We start from the raw sequence: 27,500 nt of genomic DNA, 5'->3' as shown, positions 1-27,500 counted from the left end.
CCGCCTGGCAACCAGCGGCGGTGAAAACAAAGGCCCAAAACACGCAGAAAACGGTACTTTGGGATGATTGTTGAGACTCCTCTGAACAGTGTAACAAGATTAGCCCTACGTGTGTAACATATATAAATTTGGTTGTTCGGGATTACTTCAAAGTTGAGTTTGTGTTGTTTTCTCGAATTTTCACCGGCTCGACCGGCGTTCCACAGCAGCGCGCACAAAGCCCATAGAAATACGTGGTACAGTGGTGCGCGTCTTAGCAACGTGGAACGTCTGTGACGTAGCTCCGCCCCCGAGGATTGGTTTACATTATATCAGAAAATGATTTTCCTTCCGACTAGAACAAGTGCACCAAGTTTCATGTTTCTATCCAAAGCACAGTTACTAGAATTACACTGTGACCGTGCTCAAAGTGCACAATGTTTCCTCTTTTGTACTTCTTTTGTGCTTATCGCTCAATTGATATAGCGCCATCTATAGTTCAGTATTGGTAATTGCACGTACACGGCGTAATTTCCAACTTTCTTAGTTCTTAGAATTCGTTCATATGCTTGTAACGTGAATAACGAAATTGAAACCAGGGATTATTTCTGTCAGACTGTGTATGTATGTATGTTTATACGGAGACCATAAACACCGTGCGAGAACACGTAATTGTAGCTTGTGATTTTATCGAGTAAGTTAGAGGGCACTGGTGTTATTGCGGAAGTCCCCAGGTCGAGCTTCAGGAAAGGAAAAAACGCGAACGACCATAAACAAAATCTTTTTTTGATGGAAATCAAAATGATCACAACGCTACTTTGATGGTCACGTAAGTTCATTATGTCTTTGATGACGAACGACAATCGATGGACCGTTGTATTTTGGTTGTTTTTGTGTCTCATCGCTTTAAATATCCACGGACCATCTGCGAAAATTCTGCAACTTTCCAACGATCGTTTGAAGATCTTAGCAGCCGACAACGGAGAAATTAAGGCAAATTTTAGTACCCAGTATGACGGACTCGTTAATAGCGGAAACCAAGATGTGTATAAATTCAGGGTTGACAACACGAAGAATGAGGTAAGTAGTGATTAATTAACGTATTTATTATTGTGTTGTGTCGACGAGTTTGGCGTAGTAAAATTATATGAAAGATATGCTCTACCGATCTGAAGTGGTCGCAACACGCAAGCTTTGCTCGGACGTGTGTTTAGGATCCATGTAACCATATCGTTACTCACAACTCAATATACTAGTACTTCTATTCTGTTACAACACTTTGATGTACGTGTGTTGAATACACAATGCCTCACGTGATATGTCAGGTGACTTGAGGGAGGTGGATGGTCTTATCACGGTTGAGATCTAACGTTTGCTTACAATCAGTGTTGCAATTTTTCGCAACATAAGCTACTTCACAGTTTTTTTTATTTCAACTACACATGTATACTTAAAGTATAGGTCAAGGTGGCAACAATTGTGGTGTGTATTGATTATAATAACCATTTTCAATAGCATTTTTATTTATTTATTTATTTATTTATTTATTTATTTATTTATTTATTTATTTATTTATTTATTTATTTATTTATTTATTGCTTCCCTTTTGTAACAGGGGCTCACTATGTAAATTAGGAGCTGCACCAAATAAAAAATACATTTCACTCAAAGACTAATGAAAAAACTTTTGATAGACAAAAAGAAACTAAGTTACATGAACCTAGATAAAAAAATATAACAACAACATAAACATCTAAAAGTAGAAAGAAAAAAATATAAAGAAAAAATATGAAAACTAAAATATAAGAAGTACATTGGAAAAATATTAAATATTATCTGTATACTTCTTTCTACTGTCCATGGCATTAACTAAGAAATTTTTTGTAAAAGTATCAATTTCGTCACACAGGACTGAATTATACTGCCTAGAACGGCTTCATTTGCTGTGTATCAACATGCTCCTAGAATAAACTTTCCCACTGTACGTTGCAGTCTTTCTAATTTTTCCATATCTGTTGAACTAAATACTAGTAACTCACAGGCATACTCTAAGGCAGGTCTAAAAATGTGGTTCCACAGGGATATACCATAATCTACTCTATTTACATTGCTATGGTTACCAAGAATTGATTTCATAATGGGGAATAACTTGTTAAACTTTTCAGACATTTTTGTACATTGTGTATGATCTGACAAGTTTGTTAACTTTCTTGTTAATGATCAACACGTTTGACTTTTCCTCATTAATTGTCATCTTCCATAGTTTGCAGAAATGGTTTGTGACATTTAACATGGATTTGAGTTGGTTCTCATTTGGTGCAATAAGCACCACAAATCAGCAAAAAACAAGCCATTTATACAAATTTCTTCTAAGTTAATAGATACATTAGATGTTAATTTGTCTCATGGAAACTGTTCATGAATGTTAAAAACAACGAACAATAGCTACGAATTAACATACTAACATATAACATACTACATCCAGGCATTTCTGTGATGTTTTAGGCTCGGTTTATTTGAAGATCGACCATCATCAGTTCATTGAATACATCTGTGTTTGGTGCATGTTTTCAAAGAGCGTTGTCGTTTCTCACAATTTTTACTATGGATCACTTGGAACTTGCCTTACTACTTTGAGCCTGAATTTCTCTGCTGAGTCAGTTGACAAATATTTACGAGCAGCACAATAAAAACAAAACGTGATTTTTTTTTTCTCACATGCTCAGTGTTTAATAGTGACTCCACATACATAACATAGTGAATAATCATTTGACGAATAATGGCTGTAATTTTGAAATCCCACAAATTATACACGTAAAGAAAACAAGAAGGAGTGTTTCCTGTCATTGGTTTCTCTGCTGAGTTGAGTATCAAAATGTTTACGCGCATGACAATCAACCATAAAATCACGGAAAGTATCCTTTTCATGCTCAGTGTTTGTGATTGCAAACTGAAATAATGATTTTTACTTAACATGGTAAACAATAAATAATTGTTTGACGAATCATGACTGTAATTTTGAAATCTAGTCATGCAGCGGATGTATAGCAGGTGGCCAGTGGGGTACACTTAAACCAGTCTCTAACAGTAGACATATTTGTTATCAACCCAATGTGCACAACAAAATAAACAAGCAAAACTGACAATAATGGCGCTTTCCGGTGTCATGAAATCTCACCTATCAAGAAAACTAGTTTACTGTTGTTTCAGTATTGTTTTCTCGGCAAGGTACTTCACGGGGACAGCATCAAGTTTCAGTCGCTTTGACATATAAGTACCTAAGTTGTTTCAGAATCATCTGATTTCCTTGGTAGTCATTTTGTGTAAAATGATTTTCACACACAACATAATTATGAAAATAATTTTGGTCGCAGTCGTTTGTGCATTTGTGATGGACATTATTCTCTTGAAAGTTGCGCAATGACTTATGACTCTCTTTAAGTGAGTACTGAATAACCAAGCCTATGACGTCATACCGCTTTCATTCTCGGTTTACCCAATAAAGTACGGTACGCTTGAAAATTGCTGAAATGGCGGCGACTTTTCAAACAATTTTATGACACCAAACGCAAGGCTGAAAACTACCCGAGTCTGACAACATCTAAATGCAGAGAGTGTATTCAGTGCATGAGAACATATATATATATATATGTATATTCTTCAAAACAATGTTCCCTCGCTGAGCCAAGAAAAAATATCAGGGAAATAATATAAAAAATCTTGAAAATTATTATTTATATAATATACCGGTATATATATTCAAATCAAAGTTGAAAACGAATGATTTATAATTATATTCTCACAGCTAATACCGTAATTAGAATTCAAATAAAAAGTTTCTAAAAAATCTTAACATGTTTTTTTTTTTCTTAAAATGCATGAAAATACAAAGTGTTATTTCACCTAAGAGAGTACCTTACAATTATATTTACAGAGACAATCTTTAGTACAAAGGGTAGACATGTACATTACCCTGGGACATGTAAATGTACCTTTCTCTTACATGTTAAGAAAAATGTGAATTTGTAAAACTTAACCACTAGTGGTTAATAGTATGAAGGAATAACCAAGATTGAAATAACTAACGTGCTTAGAAATAAAATTTGCTTAAAATAAACAGTTTAATTTCCCCCAAAATATGGACAGGTGAAAACATTAAACTATATCAAGGAATTCAATAAAAGTACATTTTATCTGAAGCTACATCACCATAAGTATTGGCAAATTATTGAAGTAGAGATTGAAATTAAAAACTAAAGCTACCTGTTGATCGATATTACTGGGAAATAAACTTGCCTGTCCCAATTGACGCAACATAATATCACATTAAATGGGTATAAAGTACAGTCTAGGTGTAACTTAATGCCCAATGCCCAATCACCTAGCTTTTCTTTTCGTAATTGCTGTTTTGTCATAAATGTTTTGTAGTAATAACTTATAAGAGTAAAATTGATGCATATTACTCTTCACAATTTGGCTGTCTGGTGGTTTTGGTCTTTCACCTTTTCACCACCAGTTCCCTGTTTTCATCACAAATTCACAAAATAGTCCAGTTTATAATCTGCATGTTCCTTCAGAAGATTAGAGCAAAAATAGCCCAATTTTTGAGTAAAAACTGAAAATTTACTCATATTCTGTCTGTTGGCTCCAGAATTAGGACTCATTTCCAAATATATTTGAGAATGTAAGAAAAAAGTGCAGAAAAAGTGTGGCGGTGAAAAGGTTAAGCCAGATTTTGAAAAAACAAGCTAAGGTGGATAAATTACTCGAGGACTACTAGTATTCAGCTCACTGTGTTGTGTTTCACATGGGGCCAAGAAAAGTAAATATTTACACATGTTTATTACCTTCTGTTTAAAGATGTTTGATGTTACAACAGATAATGACTTCATCACTTCAAAAAAATAATTTGAAATTAAAACAATTTTTTGTTGCTATCCACTGTAGCAGCAAACAACTGTGAGCCAATTATCAGAATTTTTTATTCAATAATCTTTTAAAATTAAAAGTGCATCTTTTTTCATATTGGAAAGAAAAACTATTTCAGCAATGAAATGCTTCATGTAATATACTATATGTATATTAATTATGTTAGTTTGAAATATGGATAATGTTATGTGAAGGTCATTTTAAGGGATGTACCATTTGAATTCTAAGGTGGGTGATTCTCTGTGAGAGCTTTACCCAATTTTTTTTTCATGGTTAGTTCATGGAATAGTATTTTAATTTTATACTTAACTCCAAACAGAAATAAAATCATTGAAAATGTGATTAAATGCAGCTTGAACCTTTTTGTCTGTTTTGTTCAATGTGATTTTTGTCAATGGATTCTTTATGTGTTACATAATGTATGCGTGTTCTTTATAAGAAATTACGAGACCCCCACCACGTCATAGGTCATACATGTATCAGGACTTGTAATGCCATTAGTGTTGTTTGAGGGTGCGTGATAGTCCTATCATTGGGATACCATAGCAATCTGCCCAAAAATATACAATATACCGTAGGAATGACTAAAACATTTTTTTTTATTTTTTAGTAAAAGCGAAAAGTATAATTTAAAACATCTCATCAAAATACTGGCGATGTGGAACTTAAAAGTAAATTTGATATAGTTTGGTGAACACAGTTGTCAGGTGTTTTTTGCTGATAAATATAAAATAATTAATGAGAAACTTACAGTAATCATGCATGTAGATTGCATCATGGGAAATACATGCAGATATAATAATTATTTTTTATGATTGAGATGTCGATTATAATTAGGGTTTTGACAATCTTTAATTTTGAGTACAAGTCTTTTATGTTGCCCTGGGATTGTTGTTAAAGTAATGAAGATGGGGGTTAATATGCATTCAGTTCATGTGATCTTGTATATATTTTATAAATATCGGTTTTGCTCTATTATTGACACAATTCAAAATGATATTAATGTATTAAGGATCTTTTTGTCATTTTGGTAAAAAGTGATTTTTTCATTTTATTGTAAAAACCACAAGTTCGATTGCTTTGATATTGCATATATAGGTACTACATGTGGACCTCTCTCAGATTTGTTCATTTTGTGATGATATCTTTAATTCTCGAATTGTGGTGATAATTTTTGTATTTTTTGGTAAAAAGTTATACTTTCCTTATATTGTATACAATTTATTGATGTGAGTAGGTGATATATAACTTGTTGACTACAATAAGGGGCAATATCCTCACTTTTTGTGTATTTGTAACATTCTAATTTCCCTAACTGTAATTATATACATGAGTAACATTTAAACTAACTCACATTATAGAGAAAGGCATTTTCTCAATTTTTCACAGCAGTGGATATTTGTATCAGTAAGTTTTCATCCATATATTAATTGAGATATATAGTACATGTATATTCATCTAGTGCCAAGGGCTCTGCTCTCTTGGGATCTGTTTTGGTAATTAATTCTTTTACATGAAGTCGCTTAATTAATTTCGCATGTTCTGGGTGTTCTTGCATTTCTAACTAATGAGGGAGTCAAGAGAGATGTTAATTTAGGTGATACATTATTGTATATTCATTTCCATTTTCTGATGCTAGGTTATAAGTGGTAATGTGCAACATGAATGTGACAGTTGAATGATGTGAATGTGATAATGTGCAACATGAATGGACAGTTGGGACATGAATGTGATAATGTGTAGCAGGAATGTGACAGTTGGGTGACAAGAAGGTGATAAGTGTGCAACATGAATGTTACAGTTGAATGATGTGAATGTGATAATGTGCAACATGAATGGACAGTTGGGACATGAATGTGATAATGTGTAGCAGGAATGTGACAGTTGGGTGACAAGAAGGTGATAAGTGTGCAACATAAATGGGAAAGTTGCGTGATGTAAATGTGATAAGGCCAGACTTTTATTATCCCTTGTTTCGCGAACCTGCCGAATGAACGTGAGCTGAAAATGAAATAAAAATAACATTTTATTTCAGCGTAATTTCTCGTGCCCGCCGACTTGCAAGTGCAAAAAAATGCTAAAGAAATATTATTTTTATCTTTATTTCTTTACTGCCCGCCGCATAACAAATCCAAGTTGCATTTTCGTGGGAGTATCATGATCAAAGTACCGAAGTCTCATGCAGATGAGAAACAAGGTTATACATGGAATAAAATGTTATTTCATTTCTTCTCACAATCAATGATCTCACTTACAATTCTTTGAGAATCACACAAATCTAATGGAAAAAAAAGAATTAATTTTATTTTTTTTCGCCCTCCTTAAAAAAATTGCCTTATAAAAACTTGAGAAACAAGGAATAAAAAAAGCCTGGCCTAATGTGCAACATGAATGTGACAGTTGGGTGACATGAAGGTGATAAATGTGAAACATGAATGTGACAGTTGGGTGATGTCAATATGATAATGTGCAATATGAATGTGACAGTTGAATGATGTGAATGTGATAATGTGCAACATGAATGGGAGAGTTTGGTTATGAGAATGTGTCAAATGTGCAACATTAATGTGGCAATTGGGTGATGTGAATGTGATAATGTGCAACAGGAATGTGACAGTTGGATGACAAGAAGGTGATAAATGTGCAACATGAATATGACAGTTGAATGATGTGAATATGATAATGTGCAACATGGATGGGACAGTTTGGTGATGTAAATGTGATAAATGTGAAACATGAATGTGACAGTTGGGTGATGTCAATATGATAATGTGCAATATGGATGTGACAGTTGAATGATGTGAATGTGATAATGTGCAACATGAATGGGAGAGTTTGGTTATGAGAATGTGACAAATGTGCAACTTTAATGTGGCAATTGGGTGATGTGAATGTGATAATGTGCAACAGGAATGTGACAGTTGAGTGACAAGAAGGTGATAAATGTGCAACATGAATGTGACAGTTGAATGATGTGAATGTGATAATGTGCAACATGAATGTGACAGTTGAGTGATGTGAATGTGATAATGGGCAACATGAATGTGACAGATGCGTGATGTGAATGTGATAATGGGAAACATGAATGTGACAGCTGAGTGATGTGAATGTTATGTGATAATGGGCAACATGAATGTAACAGTTGAGTGATGTGAATGTTATGTGATAATAGGCAACATGAATGTGACAGCTGAGTGATATGAATGTGGTAATGGGCAACATGAATGTGACAGCTGAGTGATGTGAATGTTATGTGATAATGGGAAAAATGAATGTGACAGCTGAGTGATGTGAATGTGATAATGGGCAACATGAATGTAACAGTTGAGTGATATGAATGTGATAATGGACAACATGAATGTGAAAGATGGGTGATGTGAATGTTATGTGATAATGGGCAACATGAATGTGGCAGCTGAGTGATGTGAATGTTATGTGATAATGGGCAACATGAATGTGACAGATAGGTGAAGTGAATGTTATGTGATAATGGGCAACATGAATGTGACAGTTGAGTGATATGAATGTGATAATGGACAACATGAATGTGAAAGATGGGTGATGTGAATGTTATGTGATAATGGGCAACATGAATGTGGCAGCTGAGTGATGTGAATGTTATGTGATAATGGGCAACATGAATGTGACAGCTGAGTAATGTGAATGTGATAATGGGCAACATGAATTTGACAGATGGGTGAAGTGAATGTTATGTGATAATGGGCAACATGAATGTGACAGTTGAGTGATATGAATGTGATAATGGACAACATGAATGTGAAAGATGGGTGATGTGAATGTTATGTGATAATGGGCAACATGAATGTGGCAGCTGAGTGATGTGAATGTTATGTGATAATGGCAACATGAATATGACAGCTGAGTGATGTGAATGTTATGTGATAATGGGCAACATGAATGTGACAGTTGAGTGATATGAATGTGGTAATGGACACCATGAATGTGAAAGATGGGTGATGTGAATGTTATGTGATAATGGACACCATGAATGTGACAGTTGAGTGATGTGAATGCGATAATGTGCAACATGAATTATACAATTGAGTGATGTGAATGTGATAATGGGCAACATGAATGTGACAGCTGAGTGATGTGAATGTGATAAATGGGCAGCATGAATATGACAGATGGGTGATGTGAATGTGATAATGGACAACATGAATATGACAGATGGGTGATGTGAATGTGATAATGGACAACATGAATGTGAAAGATGAGTGATGTGAATATAATGTTATGTGATAATAGGCAACATGAATGTGACAGCTGAGTGATATGAATGTGATAATGGGCAACATGAATGTGACAGCTAAGTGATATGAATGTGATAATGGACAACATGAACGTGACAGATGCATGATGTGAATGTTATGTGATAATGGGCAACATGAATGTGACAGTTGAGTGATGTGAATGTGATAATGGGCAACATGAATGTGACAGTTGAGTGATGTGAATGTAATAATGGACAACATGAATGTGACAGATGCGTGATGTGAATGTTATGTGATAATGGGCAACATGAATGTGACAGTTGAGTAATGTGAATGTAATAATGGACAACATGAATGTGACAGTTGAATGATGTGAATGTTATGTGATAATAGGCAACATGAATGTGACAGTTGAGTGATGTGAATGTAATAATGAACAACATGAATGTAACATATGTGTGATGTGAATGTTATGTGATAATGGGCAACATGAATGTGAAAGACGGGTGATGTGAATGTTATGTGATAATGGGCAACATTAATGTGACAGTTGAGTGATGTGAATGTAATAATGGACAACATTATGTGACAGTTGAGTGATGTGAATGTGATAATGGTCACCATGAATGTGACAGATGGGTGATGTGAATGTGATAATGGACAGCATGAATGTGACAGTTGAGTGATGTGAATGTGAGAGATGGGCAGCATGAATGTTTCAGTTGAGTGATGTGAATGTGATAATGGGCAACATGAATGTGACAGTTGAGTGATGTGAATGTAATAATGAACAACATGAATGTGACAGATGTGTGATGTGAATGTTATGTGATAATGGGCAACATGAATGTGAAAGATGGGTGATGTGAATGTTATGTGATTATGGGCAACATTAATGTGACAGTTGAGTGATGTGAATGTAATAATGGACAACATTATGTGACAGTTGAGTGATGTGAATGTGATAATGGTCACCATGAATGTGACAGATGGGTGATGTGAATGTGATAATGGACACCATGAATGTGACAGTTGAGTGATGTGAATGTGATAATGGGCAACATGAATATGACAGATGGGTGATGTGAATGTGATAATGGACACCATGAATGTGACAGTTGAGTGATGTGAATGTGATAGATGGGCAGCATGAATATGACCAAGATCAGATTTCTTAAACTAATACATGTTTATAAATTTCTATAATACATGCTCATTTAATAAGTCTGGCAGCAAATGTGTCCCCGATGAAATATTTTCTAATTAAGGGGTGGGTGAATATTAGCCATTTAGAATTTTACATGCACAACCTAAAGTCTAATGAATTCAGAAATTAATACTATTTGTTTTCCAACACTTGTTTTTGTACAGAAACATTTTTTTTTTGTACACATGTAAACATGTTCATTTGGGGAAAGCACTCTCAAACATACATGTAACAGGTGACTTGAAAACTTCTTGACCAATTGCTTTGATATTTTAGATGCAGACAATTTAAGTGGACCTTAGTCATGTTTGTTCATTTTTTGATGATACCTTTAATTCTCTAATTTTAGTAAATATATTTGGCATTTTTGATTAAAAAATGCAATTTTCAACTGTCTGACTACAATGTACACAGAGAAGCCGACAGACTGCTTGCTTAAAATTAGCAATATTTTGGATTAGCTAACTAAAAAGACAGTAGTGTTTTACAGTAGTCACAGGAAATAATCCAACGAAATGGCCGGGGCAAATGTGCTGTTGCAAATAATCAATTCTATGTGTCAGCACTAGCACTTGCAATTTGCACATACAAAAAAAAAAAAAAAAAAAAAAAAGTCAGGAGAGACAACGGTGACATTCAATGTCCAGAACTGTCGCCTGGCACAAAAAAAATTTCAAAAAAAAAAAAAAAAAAAATAATCAATTCTAGACAACCTCGATCCTACATTGTATATCCAATTCTAGACAACCTACATTGTATATACTTTCCGACAGCATCCTACACCTGTCCTGTATTCCATATGCAAATTAGATCTAATTAGAGAAAAGCTCATACTTACCGTTAGCAGTTGCTGAACATAATTAGAAATTACTGAAATAATTGACTCGGTGTACATGTACAAGGATGTTAAGTATGCTTAATAGAATGTAAAATGCTATGTAAAGTTACGGCCTCATCAAAGAATTATCTTGTTTATAATATTCACTTGTAATGATCAGGTTTGCATCTTTTGTGTGTGTGTGTTTTGTAACATATATTTAGGGTTTAAGACCAAGTCACATGGTTCTTTTGCTCTCAGTAAGATTAAGCGTTTATTCTTGAATGTGCCTATTGAAAGATTAATTACCATAAAACAAATATTTTTAAAATTAGATCTGTTTTAGATCTGTCTACCCTATTTTTGTCTTCAGTGTTATTACAAACACACTGTTTATTTAATTTGGCCATATAATTTATAGTTAATTTACTTTTTCCAAAAACCTAATTAAAATTAATAGCATTAGCAGGTCAATGCACTTTTGTAATAAAATTATCTTAGATAAATGAAATGACTAAATAAATTATAAATAACAACGTTCCACAACCAATAGATTCAATGTTTTACCTTTCCACTCTGTAGCTACATGTATTATCAGTCTTATGAACAGCAATTGTATTTGAGGTTTTAAATTATATATTGTTTAACTATAATTATGGAGGGGGGGGGTTATTCCTTAATGCTATTTGAAGAACCCTGTCTTGTATCTTATCATTAATTTGGATCAAGAACTGATTCCAAAAGAAAAAAGTATTCAGTTGGTTAAAAATTAACAATAAGAAATAATTACAAAAAATACATATAAAATGTTACACTTAAATAATTTTGTGGTAACAGTCATAGCTTTTAGTTGTAAACCTTTCTTGTCCACATTTTTCTGTACTTTTTTTTTAAATATTTTTTGTGCCAGGCGACAGTTCTTGACATTGAGTGTCACTGTTGTGCAAATTGCAAGTGCTGTGTGGCCATCTCTCTGTCAAATGGCATTTTTTTTAATGCGCTATCCTGGCATCAACCAGGCTCGATCGAACACAAGCACCTGCGGACCTTAACCAAGGTTCCCCCAAAGTCGCATTCGTTGGTGAATGAATCTCGGCCAGTGGAATTGGCCTGCCCATTGAGTCTGTGGCACACTCACCCAAGGTAGGGGTCAACCCTTTAATGTTCAGCCTAAGGTAGAATTTGAACTACCAATCATGAGTCTAATGCCACAACCACTATGCTACCAGTGACCGGTTCTTCTGTACTTTTTTCTTATATTCTTCTTTTCTGGGAATAAATCCTAATTTTGGAGCCAACAGACAAAATTCAAGTCAATATTCAGTTTTTACTCAAAATTTGTCAATTTTTGTGCCAATCTTCTGAGGGAAAGGGCAGACTTTATACCCCCTGGTACATGAAACTGGTGGTGAAAAGTTAAAAGAAATCTTTAACATGGTTGGGGCATTTCCACCAATCAGGTTGCAATATGCCCATTCAATAAACACTTGAGGAATACAAATGGAATGGGTGTTGAGGTGCAGGAATGACCTGGTTCTTTTGAAGCAAAAATTGCATTGATTATATGTTAGTTCTGCTTTCAATACTGAATATAGTGAAATTAATACATGATCAACGAAGTCAACTTGAATAAATACATCTGTGACTGCAGCCATATTAGTAGCCTGTTATAGAATTTACATCGATGGTTGAGTTGTTGAAGATGTCTACAAATTTGTGTACCTGGGTGTAACCTTAACAAAATCAGGATAATGGGAAACATGGAAAACAGTATTTCAAAGGGGAGTAATGCATTCATGCAGCTCAATAAAACAGTAACAAAATCAATAGAGCAACTAAACTCATATTGTACAAATCATTGGTGTTGTCAGTGCTGTTATATGGATCTGAAACTTGGAGGATTGCAAAAAGTGACAAAAGAAAACCCAATACTTTTCAAACCAAGTGTTTAAGGAGAATATTGATGGTAAAATGGCAAGATCATGTAAGGAATGAAGAACTATTAATAAGGATTGGAATGGAGAAACTGAGTGCTATTGATATGGGCCCAGAAGGGAAAAGGAAACTGGGTAGACCCAAAATAACTTGGCGACGCATTGTTGAGGGGTAAAGAACCATGGCTGGATGGAAGTCATGGGCTGAAGCTAGAGTTGCAGCAGCTGATAGGACAGAATGGAGATGTTTGGTGGAGGCCCTATGTGCCACTAGGCATCTGGAGAATAGATAAATAGATAGTTAGATAGAAATATAGAATTACAAGTGCACAACAAAGGATTTTTATGTCCTACATGTACATCCTACATGTCCTACATCATCCCATGCATCGATCATTACCTTAAAACTGTACCTTGCTTGTCATTCTATAACCTATACTTACTTGAATTCCATTGTCAAATTTTGGCATCAGCTGATTTTGTAGTCTTCTCATCTCCACAAAAAGTGTTGATAAAAATTGACAAACCTTTTGATAAAAAAATAAAAGCAATATCTGAAACTGTCTGTATGGCCCCAAAATGGTGATGAAATTGACTTTAAATTTGACAAAATGTGAAAATATTTGAACTGAAATTTTGGGTGGGAAAAATATCTGGCACTCAGAAGGCTTAATACTTTTTAGTGGTTTCTTTTCCATCTTTGATAAAATAAAATGATTGAAACTTTTTTTTTCCATTTCAGAGTTATGCCATACGTGTACATGTAAATAGTACAAATGCAGTAGTTGAATATCCAGTCTTGTTTGTGGTTAGACAACAGAGAGGCGTCATGTCATGGCCTGTGCCAATGTATATACTTAGTCAGTGAGTATGCACGTTATAGCATATTACCGATAATGCTAAAAATATACAAATATATATTGTACTGTCAAATACTTTTATCTAGTAAGTGGAATTTATTTTGGCTATATTGTATGAAGTTTATTTTCACTGATCCTGTGGAATTAATTTTGTTAAAAAGACATTTTGTCTATATTGTATGAGGTTTATTTTCACTGATCCTGAATGAGTTATTGTAAAATATAGAAAAAATAGATTTTTTTTCCCACTGATATATTTCTTCAGAGAAAATAAAGTATTTTATTACAGACTCTAAGTTTGGCTACATTGGAAATCATAAGTAGCCATCACATTATCTGCTATTATATTATATTATAGCATTATCAATACCAGTAGATTTTATCATGTCATTTCAGTAGATTATTTGCGATAATGTATCCCATTGGTCCTGATTATCGTGAAAGTAACTGCTATATTCCCTCTGCAAACATGAAGGGTTAAAATTATTTGACAAGTGTTGAGATCCCATAATGTGAATACTGTGGAATACTTTATTTTCGCTGGAATTAATTTTCGCTGAAAAAGTTTTTTGGGCATTTTGTATGGAATTTATTTTCACTGATTTTTGATGAGTTTAATGTGAAATATAGGAAAAAAAGTATATTCGCTGGATTTTATTTTCACGGAATCATCCCTTCAGCGAAAATAGCGAAAATAAATTCCAAGCAAAAATAAAGTATTCCACAGTATACAGTGTAGCTATTTTTTTTCACAAACCATGAACTTAAAAAATAACCTTGAATTTTCAAAATGAAATGCAGTGAATAATTTGATTTTTACAGATTTGCAGAATTTTATTTAATCTAATGGTTGAAAGATTCACTTTGTACATTTGTAGTTGACTTTAGAAAGAGGACACTACTGAAACATGTGACCTGGACTAGCATGTTAATAAATGTGAAGCCTTCTATGAGTGCTATAATGTACTTGTTGATACATTTCAAAAATGTTTTTGTTTATTTTCTAGGTACAAATACAGTAGTGTTGCCCGTACACTTTGTCCATTTGATATGGGTGATGAACTTATTAATGATTTTTATATTGATGTGTCCTGTGCATCTGTTAATTTTACTGATTACACACTCTATGCAACAATTGTCCATGATTTTCAAATGTCGTAAGTATCACTTCTGATTTTCACTTTTTTGATGATGATGACTTTAATATATTTTTGCAACTTTATTAGTTCCCATTTGGACGCAGTTCGAAAACGGGGAATTATGGATTGACCTCTGTGTGCGTTCGAACCTGCATTCTAGACCTGCCTGGAATGATTACATTCAAACTTCACACATACATCATAGACATTATGCACATCAATTTGTTTCATGATCTGATTCAAGAGGGCCGATTGGTGGCCATTTTTACTGAAAAATCATCAAAATCAAGCATTTTTTCAGCTGTTTACAGATGGATTCTGTTCAAACTTGGTACATACATTGGACAATATGTGACCTTGATGCACATCATTTTGTTTTTCAAATCAGATTCGAAATGGCTGACTGGCGCCATATCTTTTCCATGCTTTGACTATGTTCATATTTTTAATATTCATTGTACGTTATCTCATATTTGGTGATCCGATTCAAAATGGCCGAATGTTGGCCATTTTTGTGCGAAAAAATCATCAAAACTCAAACATTTTTGACATTCCAAAACTGGATCTTGGTCATTTAGGGATGGATTTCATTCAAACTTGGTACATACATTGGACATTATGGGTTCCAGATGCATTTCATTTGGTTTTTCAGATCGGATTCAAAATGGCTGACTGGTGGCCATTTTGTTTTAATAAAACAAACATGGCTGCCACCAGGGTTTGACCGGACTCCACACAAAGAAGTTCACTGATTCTGTTATAAACCTTTTGGATTTCGGCATTCCCATGATGTATCATTTGAAAGAAAAGATGAATAATAATAAGGTTATTAGGAGGAGACCTCAATGTATGCGCTGAGACGGTATGCTGCCGCATCGATCTCCGCTGCACGTCGGTCGATACTACCGCTGTACTGTCTTTGTGCATACTTTGAGGTATCCTTGTAATAACCTCATATTATTATAATATGTCATATTATATGACTGGCTTCTGTTCAATTTCAGAATGAATGAGCTCAAATCATTGAGTGTTTCTCCATCCAAACCAGAGGTTAGTGTTCTTTTAATATACTAGACACTCATCTAGATTTTCCAATTCAACGTAATGTTGATATTTATAATGTGGAGATTAACATATTTGTAGATGATGCTCGCTCAGTCAAGAACTTCAGTCCTTTTTTAACTCATAATATAAACGTAACTATAGGCATGTTGCAAGGACAAACATTGCTAAATATAAGTGATGTATGTAGATTGGAACATTTCTAAACATGGATTGAATTATAAAGCATCACTTGCAACTTAAATAACTTTGACGCCATATTGTTGAAAAGCTGGAACTCCATCTGTGAGTGATGCATGAATTTCATGGCTTTGGTTGGATAGCTGCTTTACCCTTTTTGTTAGTACAAGCCAGCCAAATTGCAAGCGAACAAAAAAATCACCTTCAGCTTATAGATTAACATTGATAGATCTTTGTGATCATTTCTGTTTCTTTATTGTAAAAGTCAATGACGACACAATTAATTTCGTAATTTGATTTTCCCTCAAAGACATAATATCCCCCTGAATCTGTCACATGATGAATCAAAATATCCATTTGCACTCTTTTTCGAGGGGGGTGCTCGGGTGAGCGTCCACCCCTAAAAAATCGCGATTGTCTGAGTCGAGACCCCTGGGCGCTGACGCGGTCAAGTACGATATATTAAGTATTCTTGTTTTTCTCTTTCAGTATTATTATTTTTTATTTCCTGAAGGAGTTGAAGCAGTCCATGTGATTGCTAAATCAAAAGACCATATATGTGCTACGCTCTCCGTGCAGGATATATCAGTATGTATGCCTCTTAGTGTATCAATTAAATGATGTTTATAAAAAGGGAAGGTCTGAATCTAGAAGTACTGCTTATGATGTAATATTGAAAAAATGTATATCGTGAAATATATAATTGTAGCTTGAATTAATTTTTGATGAAAAGACTTTTAATTGTTTTATATGGAATTTATTTTCACTGATTTTTGATGTGCTGAATGTAAAATATTTGAAAAAATGTATATTCGCTGGATTTTATTTTCACTAAATCATCCCTTCATTGAAAAAATATTCTGATTGAGAATAATTATATTTTACAGTATTTGGTTATTGCACTTTGTACCTGTACTACTATATAATTGCTACCATTGAATGTTTATTTTATAACAACATTATTTTCCATGCATTTTTAAATTGTACATGATTGGTTCGGTTTTAAATAGACCTTATTGTGAATGGCTGCCAACATCTCATTGAGAGAGTGAGTCATATGACACCCCCAATAGTGTTCAATTATCTAACGCCAGCACATCCACTGTTCCTATGTATTTAGAAAGTGGACAAAATGCAATAGAGAATGGAATACAATTTATGTGAAAAAAAATTTTTTCACATACTGAGATTGACGACCAATTGTGAATAGGATAGGATCCATTTGACGATATGTCAAATATGATGTACATGGAAATATAATATCCGTTAATTTTGAAAAAAAAACAAATTTTAATTGGCTTTCTTTATTTAGTATAATAATGTGTTTCAGCATATCAAGAAATACTCAGAATAGTTTTCTATTTATATTAAATTTATCTTTGTAAATTATTGGTTTTCAAACAAATGATATTTTTTTTTCAGTGTCCTGTGTTTGACCAAAACCGCAATGTTGAATTCACTGGTATATATCAAACTTTGACACAGCAGGCATCCATAACAGTACAGGTGAGACTATACTCACCTAGTGGATCACAAGTAAAACTGGTACTTCCTTAGGGGGTCAGGTTTGTCATATCTGTTACAATACATGTAAGACAGTACTCAGCTGAATAAAAGGGGTTATAGGTAAGGCTATACTCACCTAGGGGGTCACAAGTAAAACTGGTACTTCCTTAGGGGGTCAGGTTTGTCATATCTGTTACAATACATGTAAGACAGTACTCAGCTGAATAAAAGGGGTTATAGGTAAGGCTATACTCACCTAGGGGGTCACAAGTAAAACTGGTACTTCCCTAGGGGGTCAGGTTTGTCATATCTGTTACAATACATGTAAGACAGTACTCAGCTGAATAAAAGGGGTTATAGGTAAGGCTATACTCACCTAGGGGGTCACAAGTAAAACTGGTACTTCCCTAGGGGGTCAGGTTTGTCATATCTGTTACAATACATGTAAGACAGTACTCAGCTGAATAAAAGGGGTTATAGGTAAGGCTATACTCACCTAGGGGGTCACAAGTAAAACTGGTACTTCCCTAGGGGGTCAGGTTTGTCATATCTGTTACAATACATGTAAGACAGTACTCAGCTGAATAAAAGGGGTTATAGGTAAGGCTATACTCACCTAGGGGGTCACAAGTAAAACTGGTACTTCCCTAGGGGGTCAGGTTTGTCATATCTGTTACAATACATGTAAGACAGTACTCAGCTGAATAAAAGGGGTTATAGGTAAGGCTATACTCACCTAGGGGGTCACAAGTAAAACTGGTACTTCCCTAGGGGGTCAGGTTTGTCATATCTGTTACAATACATGTAAGACAGTACTCAGCTGAATAAAAGGGGTTATAGGTAAGGCTATACTCACCTAGGGGGTCACAAGTAAAACTGGTACTTCCCTAGGGGGTCAGGTTTGTCATATCTGTTACAATACATGTAAGACAGTACTCAGCTGAATAAAAGGGGTTATAGGTAAGGCTATACTCACCTAGGGGGTCACAAGTAAAACTGGTACTTCCCTAGGGGGTCAGGTTTGTCATATCTGTTACAATACATGTAAGACAGTACTCAGCTGAATAAAAGGGGTTATAGGTAAGGCTATACTCACCTAGGGGGTCAAGTTTGTTTTATGCATAATAATACATGTAAAACTACTTATTACCTACTACTCAATGTTGTGATTTAACAGGACTTGAGGTAGAACACTGCTCAAAAATAAAATGAAAAACATTTACAAGATGAAGAAAAACTAAAATATAGGTCATATACTCCATGAAAATTCATTGGCAAAATGGAGTGAAATATCATGTTTTGTCAGTTTTAGTGTAATTTTAAGGATATATATCAGTATGTCAAAATGTTGCTTTATGCCATGGGGTTAAAAATGATATATTTTAATAATAATTTCTTACAAATTACCGGTACTTGTACAGTACAAGTTTTAACAAATTGATATTTGGGTTTTCATAGATGAAATGCATTTTCATTTTTTTCCAAAAACAGATTGGACACTGATAAAAAACATCCACATACATGTACATGTTGACTTCAAATATACCATACTGTCGCTGCCATACATGTATTTGCTAAACTTTGTGTACATGTACAACAAAGGTTGAAAACTCCCAGAAAACTGTAGATTGGGATAGTTGTTGAGACTCCTCTGATTAGTGTAACAAGATTACCCCAATATGTCCAACATACATGTATATAAATTTGGTTGCTAAGGATTAATTCAAAGTTGAGTTTGTGCTGTTTTCTTGACTTCAGCTGTTTTCACTGGCTCTTCAACCGGTGTTTCACAGCATGTCGCGCAGAGCCCATAGAAATACATGGTACAGTGGTGCGCGTCTTAGCAGCATAGAACGTTCTGTGACATATCTGAGAATTTTTGAGGTTCATATACAACAGTGACTGTAGAGACATGTGATTGATTTGCATTATGACTGGGCTGAAGCAATGATTGATAATGATGGCAGTTTTGATACATGAACAAAAAATTACTTTATTTACACAATAACACGTACTTGCAAATATGTTGAAAAATGTTTACCGGTAATAACATTTTATACATTTGTATCTAGTGATTCAATGTCAGTACATGTATGAAAATATCAGATTATTTTATTAGTTTTAGATTAGTAAGAAGTCCTGTGACAAATTAATTAAGTATTAATTAACGAACTGTTTCTACTATTTTTTTGTAGCGTGATGATTTTGATGGTCGTGACATGTTTATTGTTGTTGTAATTCACCCTGACGATGCACAATGTGCTGGAATTATAAATCTACAGCCTGCCATGAATAGTAAGAATATTGACTATAGTAGTGTAGACAGTTACCTTGGTAATGGTAGGTCTTTAGACTATTACATGTACTTCATGGTTTTCATTTCATGAATATTCATAGTTTGATGTAACACATTGAATGGTAATGAATATTCATAATGTAACATGTCAGGAAATGATTATGAATATTCATAATGTGGTGTAACATGTCATTGGATGGTCATGAATATTCATAATGTGGTGTAACATGTCATTGGATGGTCATGAATATTCATAGTGTGGTGTAACATGTCATGGAATGGTCATGAATATTCATGACGTGGTGTAACGTGTCATGGAATGGTCATGAATATTCATAGTTGTAGAGCATGTCATGGAATGGTCATGAATATTCATAATGTGGTGTAACATGTCATGGAATGGTCATGAATATTCATGACGTGGTGTAACGTGTCATGGAATGGTCATGAATATTCATAATGTGTGTAACATGTCATGGAATGGTCATGAATATTCATAATGTGGTGTAACATGTCATGGAATGGTCATGAATATTCATAATGTGGTGTAACATGTCATGGAATGGTCATGAATATTCATAATGTGGTGTAACATGTCATGGAATGGTCATGAATATTCATGACGTGGTGTAACATGTCATGGAATGGTCATGAATATTCATGACGTGGTGTAACGTGTCATGGAATGGTCATGAATATTCATAGTTGTAGAGCATGTCATGGAATGGTCATGAATATTCATAATGTGGTGTAACATGTCATGGAATGGTCATGAATATTCATAATGTGGTGTAACATGTCATGGAATGGTCATGAATATTCATAATGTGGTGTAACATGTCATGGAATGGTCATGAATATTCATGACGTGGTGTAACATGTCATGGAATGGTCATGAATATTCATGACGTGGTGTAACGTGTCATGGAATGGTCATGAATATTCATAGTTGTAGAGCATGTCATGGAATGGTCATGAATATTCATAGTTGTAGAGCATGTCATGGAATGGTCATGAATATTCATACAGTGGTGTAGCATGTCATGGAATGGTCATGAATATTCATAAAGTGGTGGAGCATGTCATGGAATGGTCATGAATATTCATAGTTGTAGTGCATGTCATGGAATGGTCATGAATATTCATAATGTGGTGTAACATGTCATGGAATGGTCATGAATATTCATAATGTGGTGTAGCATGTCATGGGATGGTCATGAATATTCATAATGTGGTGTAACATGTCATGGAATGGTCATGAATATTCATAATGTGGTGTAACATGCCATGGGATGGTCATGAATATTCATAATGTGTGTAACATGTCATGGAATGGTCATGAACATTCATGACGTGGTGTAACATGTCATGGAATGGTCATGAATATTCATGACGTGGTGTAACGTGTCATGGAATGGTCATGAATATTCATAGTTGTAGAGCATGTCATGGAATGGTCATGAATATTCATAATGTGGTGGAGCATGTCATGGAATGGTCATGAATATTCATAGTTGTAGTGCATGTCATGGAATGGTCATGAATATTCATAGAGTGGTGTAACATGTCATGGAATGGTCATGCATATTCATAGTTGTAGAGCATGTCATGGAATGGTCATGAATATTCATAGAGTGGTGTAGCATGTCATGGAATGGTCATGAATATTCATAATGTGGTGTAACATGCCATGAAATGGTCATGAATATTCATGATGTGGTGTAACATGTCATGGAATGGTCATGAACATTCATGACGTGGTGTAAGATGTCATGGAATGGTCATGAATATTCATGACGTGGTGTAACATGTCATGGAATGGTCATGAATATTTATGACGTGGTGTAACGTGTCATGGAATGGTCATGAATATTCATAGTTGTAGAGCATGTCATGGAATGGTCATGAATATTCATAATGTGGTGTAACATGTCATGGAATGGTCATGAATATTCATAGTTGTAGAGCATGTCATGGAATGGTCATGAATATTCATAGAGTGGTGTAGCATGTCATGGAATGGTCATGAATATTCATAATGTGGTGTAACATGCCATGAAATGGTCATGAATATTCATGATGTGGTGTAACGTGTCATGGAATGGTCATGAATATTCATAGTTGTAGAGCATGTCATGGAATGGTCATGAATATTCATAGTTGTAGAGCATGTCATGGAATGGTCATGAACATTCATGACGTGGTGTAAGATGTCATGGAATGGTCATGAATATTCATGACGTGGTGTAACGTGTCATGGAATGGTCATGAATATTCATAGTTGTAGAGCATGTCATGGAATGGTCATGAATATTCATACAGTGGTGTAGCATGTCATGGAATGGTCATGAATATTCATAAAGTGGTGGAGCATGTCATGGAATGGTCATGAATATTCATAGTTGTAGTGCATGTCATGGAATGGTCATGAATATTCATAATGTGGTGTAACATGTCATGGAATGGTCATGAATATTCATAATGTGGTGTAGCATGTCATGGGATGGTCATGAATATTCATAATGTGGTGTAACATGTCATGGAATGGTCATGAATATTCATAATGTGGTGTAACATGCCATGGGATGGTCATGAATATTCATAATGTGTGTAACATGTCATGGAATGGTCATGAACATTCATGACGTGGTGTAACATGTCATGGAATGGTCATGAATATTCATAGTTGTAGAGCATGTCATGGAATGGTCATGAATATTCATAGAGTGGTGTAACATGCCATGAAATGGTCATGAATATTCATGATGTGGTGTAACATGTCATGGAATGGTCATGAACATTCATGACGTGGTGTAAGATGTCATGGAATGGTCATGAATATTCATGACGTGGTGTAACATGTCATGGAATGGTCATGAATATTCATGACGTGGTGTAACGTGTCATGGAATGGTCATGAATATTCATAGTTGTAGAGCATGTCATGGAATGGTCATGAATATTCATAGAGTGGTGTAACATGTCATGGAATGGTCATGAATATTCATAGTTGTAGAGCATGTCATGGAATGGTCATGAATATTCATAGTTGTAGAGCATGTCATGGAATGGTCATGAATATTCATAGAGTGGTGTAGCATGTCATGGAATGGTCATGAATATTCATAATGTGGTGTAACTTTCCATGAAATGGTCATGAATATTCATGATGTGGTGTAACATGTCATGGAATGGTCATGAATATTCATGACGTGGTGTAACGTGTCATGGAATGGTCATGAATATTCATAGTTGTAGAGCATGTCATGGAATGGTCATGAATATTCATAGTTGTAGAGCATGTCATGGAATGGTCATGAATATTCATAGAGTGGTGTGGCATGTCATTGAATGGTCATGAATATTCATAGTTGTAGAGCATGTCATGGAATGGTCATGAATATTCATAGAGTGGTGGAGTATGTCATGGAATGGTCATGAATATTCATAATGTGGTGTAACATGTCATGGAATGGTCATGAACATTCATGACGTGGTGTAAGATGTCATGGAATGGTCATGAATATTCATGACGTGGTGTAACATGTCATGGAATGGTCATGAATATTCATGACGTGGTGTAACGTGTCATGGAATGGTCATGAATATTCATAGTTGTAGAGCATGTCATGGAATGGTCATGAATATTCATAGAGTGGTGTAACATGTCATGGAATGGTCATGAATATTCATAGTTGTAGAGCATGTCATGGAATGGTCATGAATATTCATAGTTGTAGAGCATGTCATGGAATGGTCATGAATATTCATAGAGTGGTGTAGCATGTCATGGAATGGTCATGAATATTCATAATGTGGTGTAACATTCCATGAAATGGTCATGAATATTCATGATGTGGTGTAACATGTCATGGAATGGTCATGAATATTCATGACGTGGTGTAACGTGTCATGGAATGGTCATGAATATTCATAGTTGTAGAGCATGTCATGGAATGGTCATGAATATTCATAGTTGTAGAGCATGTCATGGAATGGTCATGAATATTCATAGAGTGGTGTAGCATGTCATTGAATGGTCATGAATATTCATAGTTGTAGAGCATGTCATGGAATGGTCATGAATATTCATAGAGTGGTGTAACATGTCATGGAATGGTCATGAATATTCATAGTTGTAGAGCATGTCATGGAATGGTCATGTATATTCATAATGTGGTGGAGTATGTCATGGAATGGTCATGAATATTCATAATGTGGTGTAACATGTCATGGAATGGTCATGAATATTCATAATGTGGTGTAACATGCCATGAAATGGTCATGAATATTCATGACGTGGTGTAACATGTCATGGAATGGTCATGAATATTCATGACGTGGTGTAAGATGTCATGGAATGGTCATGAATATTCATGACGTGGTGTAACGTGTCATGGAATGGTCATGAATATTCATAGTTGTAGAGCATGTCATGGAATGGTCATGAATATTCATAATGTGGTGTAACATGCCATGAAATGGTCATGAATATTCATAAAGTGGTGGAGCATGTCATGGAATGGTCATGAATATTCATAGTTGTAGAGCATGTCATGGAATGGTCATGAATATTCATAAAGTGGTGGAGCATGTCATGGAATGGTCATGAATATTCATAGTTGTAGTGCATGTCATGGAATGGTCATGAATATTCATAGAGTGGTGTAACATGTCATGGAATGGTCATGAATATTCATAGAGTGGTGTAACATGTCATGGAATGGTCATGAATATTCATAGAGTGGTGTAACATGTCATGGAATGGTCATGAATATTCATAGTTGTAGAGCATGTCATGGAATGGTCATGTATATTCATAATGTGGTGGAGCATGTCATGTAATGGTCATGAATATTCATAAAGTGGTGGAGCATGTCATGGAATGGTCATGAATATTCATAGTATGGTGTATATGTCATGGGATGGTCATGAATATTCATAAAATGATGTAATCATAGACCTTAACTTTTAAGGTCTATGATGTAATGATGGAAATTCACTGAATTAAATGTCATTTCTTAAATGTTTTAACAATATTAGAATTCATCTTAATAATAATATTACTGTATTTTGGATTCATTTAGTGTATTAATCCTTTGAGTTTCCACATTTTCCTTATAAAGGCTTTTTCCTCTCAGGACTCACTCTCTATTTGGATGAAGCATATACACGACACTAACAAAATATAACAAAGAAGCTCAGACTTAAACACAAAAGAAAGTTTATCGGCTTAAAGCTAGATTTAGATTGTGTTATAATCCACCTCTCCCTTGGAATAGTTGTGTTGTGTCCATGACATTTTGAATGCTTGTTTTGTAAATTTGACTCCTAATTGTTTAATTGTTTTCCAGATCCCAATCCTGATTTAGAACTGAGATTAAAAAATTTGACAGTCACAATAGAAGCTACTATATCAAGTAAGTCATTTCTATCATATTATGAGAAGGTATCGTATTACAGGGGCTATGATTTTAGACTTTCAATCAGTGAGTTGTTGAATCAAATCTTGTTGGTTCTTAATGTTCTGTTCTTGAGTAATGCACTTCACTCCTGTGCTTCTTTTGATCTAACAGTAAATGGTAGAGTAGTGATTTCTATGTGTGCTCAGCTTTGATGTGCTATTCAGCTGTTCAGGCTGTAAGCTCCCCAGAAAATTGAAGATGGTTTACGAATTGATTCATATGACGTAGTGGTAGTAATGTTCAATATGAATAGTTTCTCTGATTTTCTGATCAGATTAACGCTATATCAATGCTTACAGTATTATTATTATTATTATTATTATTATTATTATTATTATTATTATTATTATTATTATTATTATTATTATTATTATTATCATCATGTGAGACAGGAAATGGCATTGTTTTTGCAGCACCTGATTATAATGCACTGTATTGGTCGTCAACCATGAATATAAACTCTTATGTATTCTGTTTTTGTGACTAGGCAGGCAGTACTGGATAGCTATTTCAGTCATCGTTGCTTTCTTCGCTCTGTTCTACATCATTGGTGGTGTGGTGATTTTGGTGCAGGAGATTAGGTTTGTATTTGTTAACCTCTATATACTGCCCTCTAGTGTTGAATAACTGTATTTTGTGAAATTTAACTTACTGAGTACCATAATCAACCAACAATACATATCTAAGAATTTGGAAATTTGTTTGTATATTTGCAAAAATAATCATTGCATATTTTAAGAGCTCAGTAATTTATCATTAACTGTTTGAACATCAGAGTCTGCTTTTCTCCTTCACAAAGTTGAGTAACATAATTTTTTTTAATTAATTAGTTAAAATTTCATAATATATCATAAAATTGTTGAGCAAATGAGAATTTATGTCTGTTTGCTAAGCTGTTCATATTACTTATTTTTCATTGTCGTCCATCAGCGTCAACTTCAGGTTGACTTTTGAATACTTTGTTATACTGTGGGTGGAGACTAGTCAGATTTGTTTATTTTGCACTGATACCTTCAATTCTCTAATTTTAGTAAATATTTTTGTCAATGTTAGTAAAAAAATTATATTTTTACCTTCTTGAAAATTACTAGCCCTAATGCTTTGATATTATATATGTAGACTACTTGGGTGGACCTCTGACAAATTTATTCATTTCGTGACAATAAGTTTAACTTTAGTCAAAATTTTTGTCAGTTTAGAAAAAATGCAATTTTCAACAGTCTTATAGCAGACCTATTTCAGCTAACTGGCTGCTTGTTTCTATGGCAAACTATTTTTAGTCTACTAGCAAGTTGGTTTTATCCCTGTAACACCAATCTGCTAAAATTAAGCACAGTGAATATTTCCTATTATTTAGTTATTCCAAAAAATATCTCTTTTCAATTCTGATTGTTTCAACATTGGAGATTAGGACAACCCACTCCTGCAAATAACTGTATTCTATTGTTTGTGTTTAATGATAAACATTATTTTTGAAATATGAGATTATTAATTTCAACAGAACTAGCAGAAGGGATGAAGAACTATTACATTCAGGAGAAAGTGGTAAATATATTATTTTATTATTGACACTTATATTTCTATTACTTGTCAGTAATGTTGTCAGTGTTATGTTTCATTTCATGTTAATTAGGCTTCCTCACTCATAAGACCTTAGTGATCCAGACTTCATATATGGTGATGGTTTGTTCCCATATTAGCATATTATGATATATAACATATTCTACCATTCAGCAATATTAGCATAATGCCATATAAGTTATTCTATTATTCAGCAATATTAGCATAATACCTTATAAGGTATTCTACAATTCAGCAATATTAGCTCAATACCATATAAGGTATTGTATCATTCAGCAATATTAGCATAATGCCATATAAGGTATTCTAT

General features: G+C 34.3%; 1 protein-coding gene across 1 annotated transcript; it reads left to right on the top strand.

The window, feature by feature from the left end:
• The first annotated feature begins 642 nt into the window (after positions 1–642).
• LOC146745890 (SID1 transmembrane family member 1-like) lies at positions 643–27,258 on the top strand. The gene is made up of 10 exons (XM_085498796.1): positions 643–1,059; positions 13,844–13,965; positions 14,969–15,118; positions 16,105–16,150; positions 16,832–16,930; positions 17,765–17,848; positions 20,044–20,188; positions 25,499–25,564; positions 26,097–26,190; positions 27,111–27,258. Exons 1-10 carry the CDS (start codon positions 820–822, stop codon positions 27,256–27,258), a joined length of 1,194 nt encoding a protein of 397 aa, XP_085354922.1. The 5' UTR covers positions 643–819.
• The last annotated feature ends 242 nt before the right edge of the window (positions 27,259–27,500 follow it).

The sequence above is a fragment of the Saccoglossus kowalevskii genome, chromosome 5 (assembly GCF_978046115.1).
Source record: "Saccoglossus kowalevskii chromosome 5, keSacKowa6.1, whole genome shotgun sequence".
In the NCBI taxonomy this organism is placed as follows: Eukaryota; Metazoa; Hemichordata; class Enteropneusta; family Harrimaniidae; genus Saccoglossus; species Saccoglossus kowalevskii.
The sequence above is the reverse complement of the archived record's forward strand: the minus strand, read 5'-3'. Positions and strand labels throughout refer to the sequence as shown.

Coding starts and splice junctions, on each gene's coding strand:
- LOC146745890 (XM_085498796.1), top strand. CDS start 820: ATGTCTTTGATGACGAACGACAATCGATGGACCGTTGTATTTTGGTTG. Junction 1,060..13,843: donor TTGACAACACGAAGAATGAG/GTAAGTAGTGAT, acceptor TTTCCATTTCAG/AGTTATGCCATACGTGTACA. Junction 25,565..26,096: donor AATAGAAGCTACTATATCAA/GTAAGTCATTTC, acceptor TTTTGTGACTAG/GCAGGCAGTACTGGATAGCT.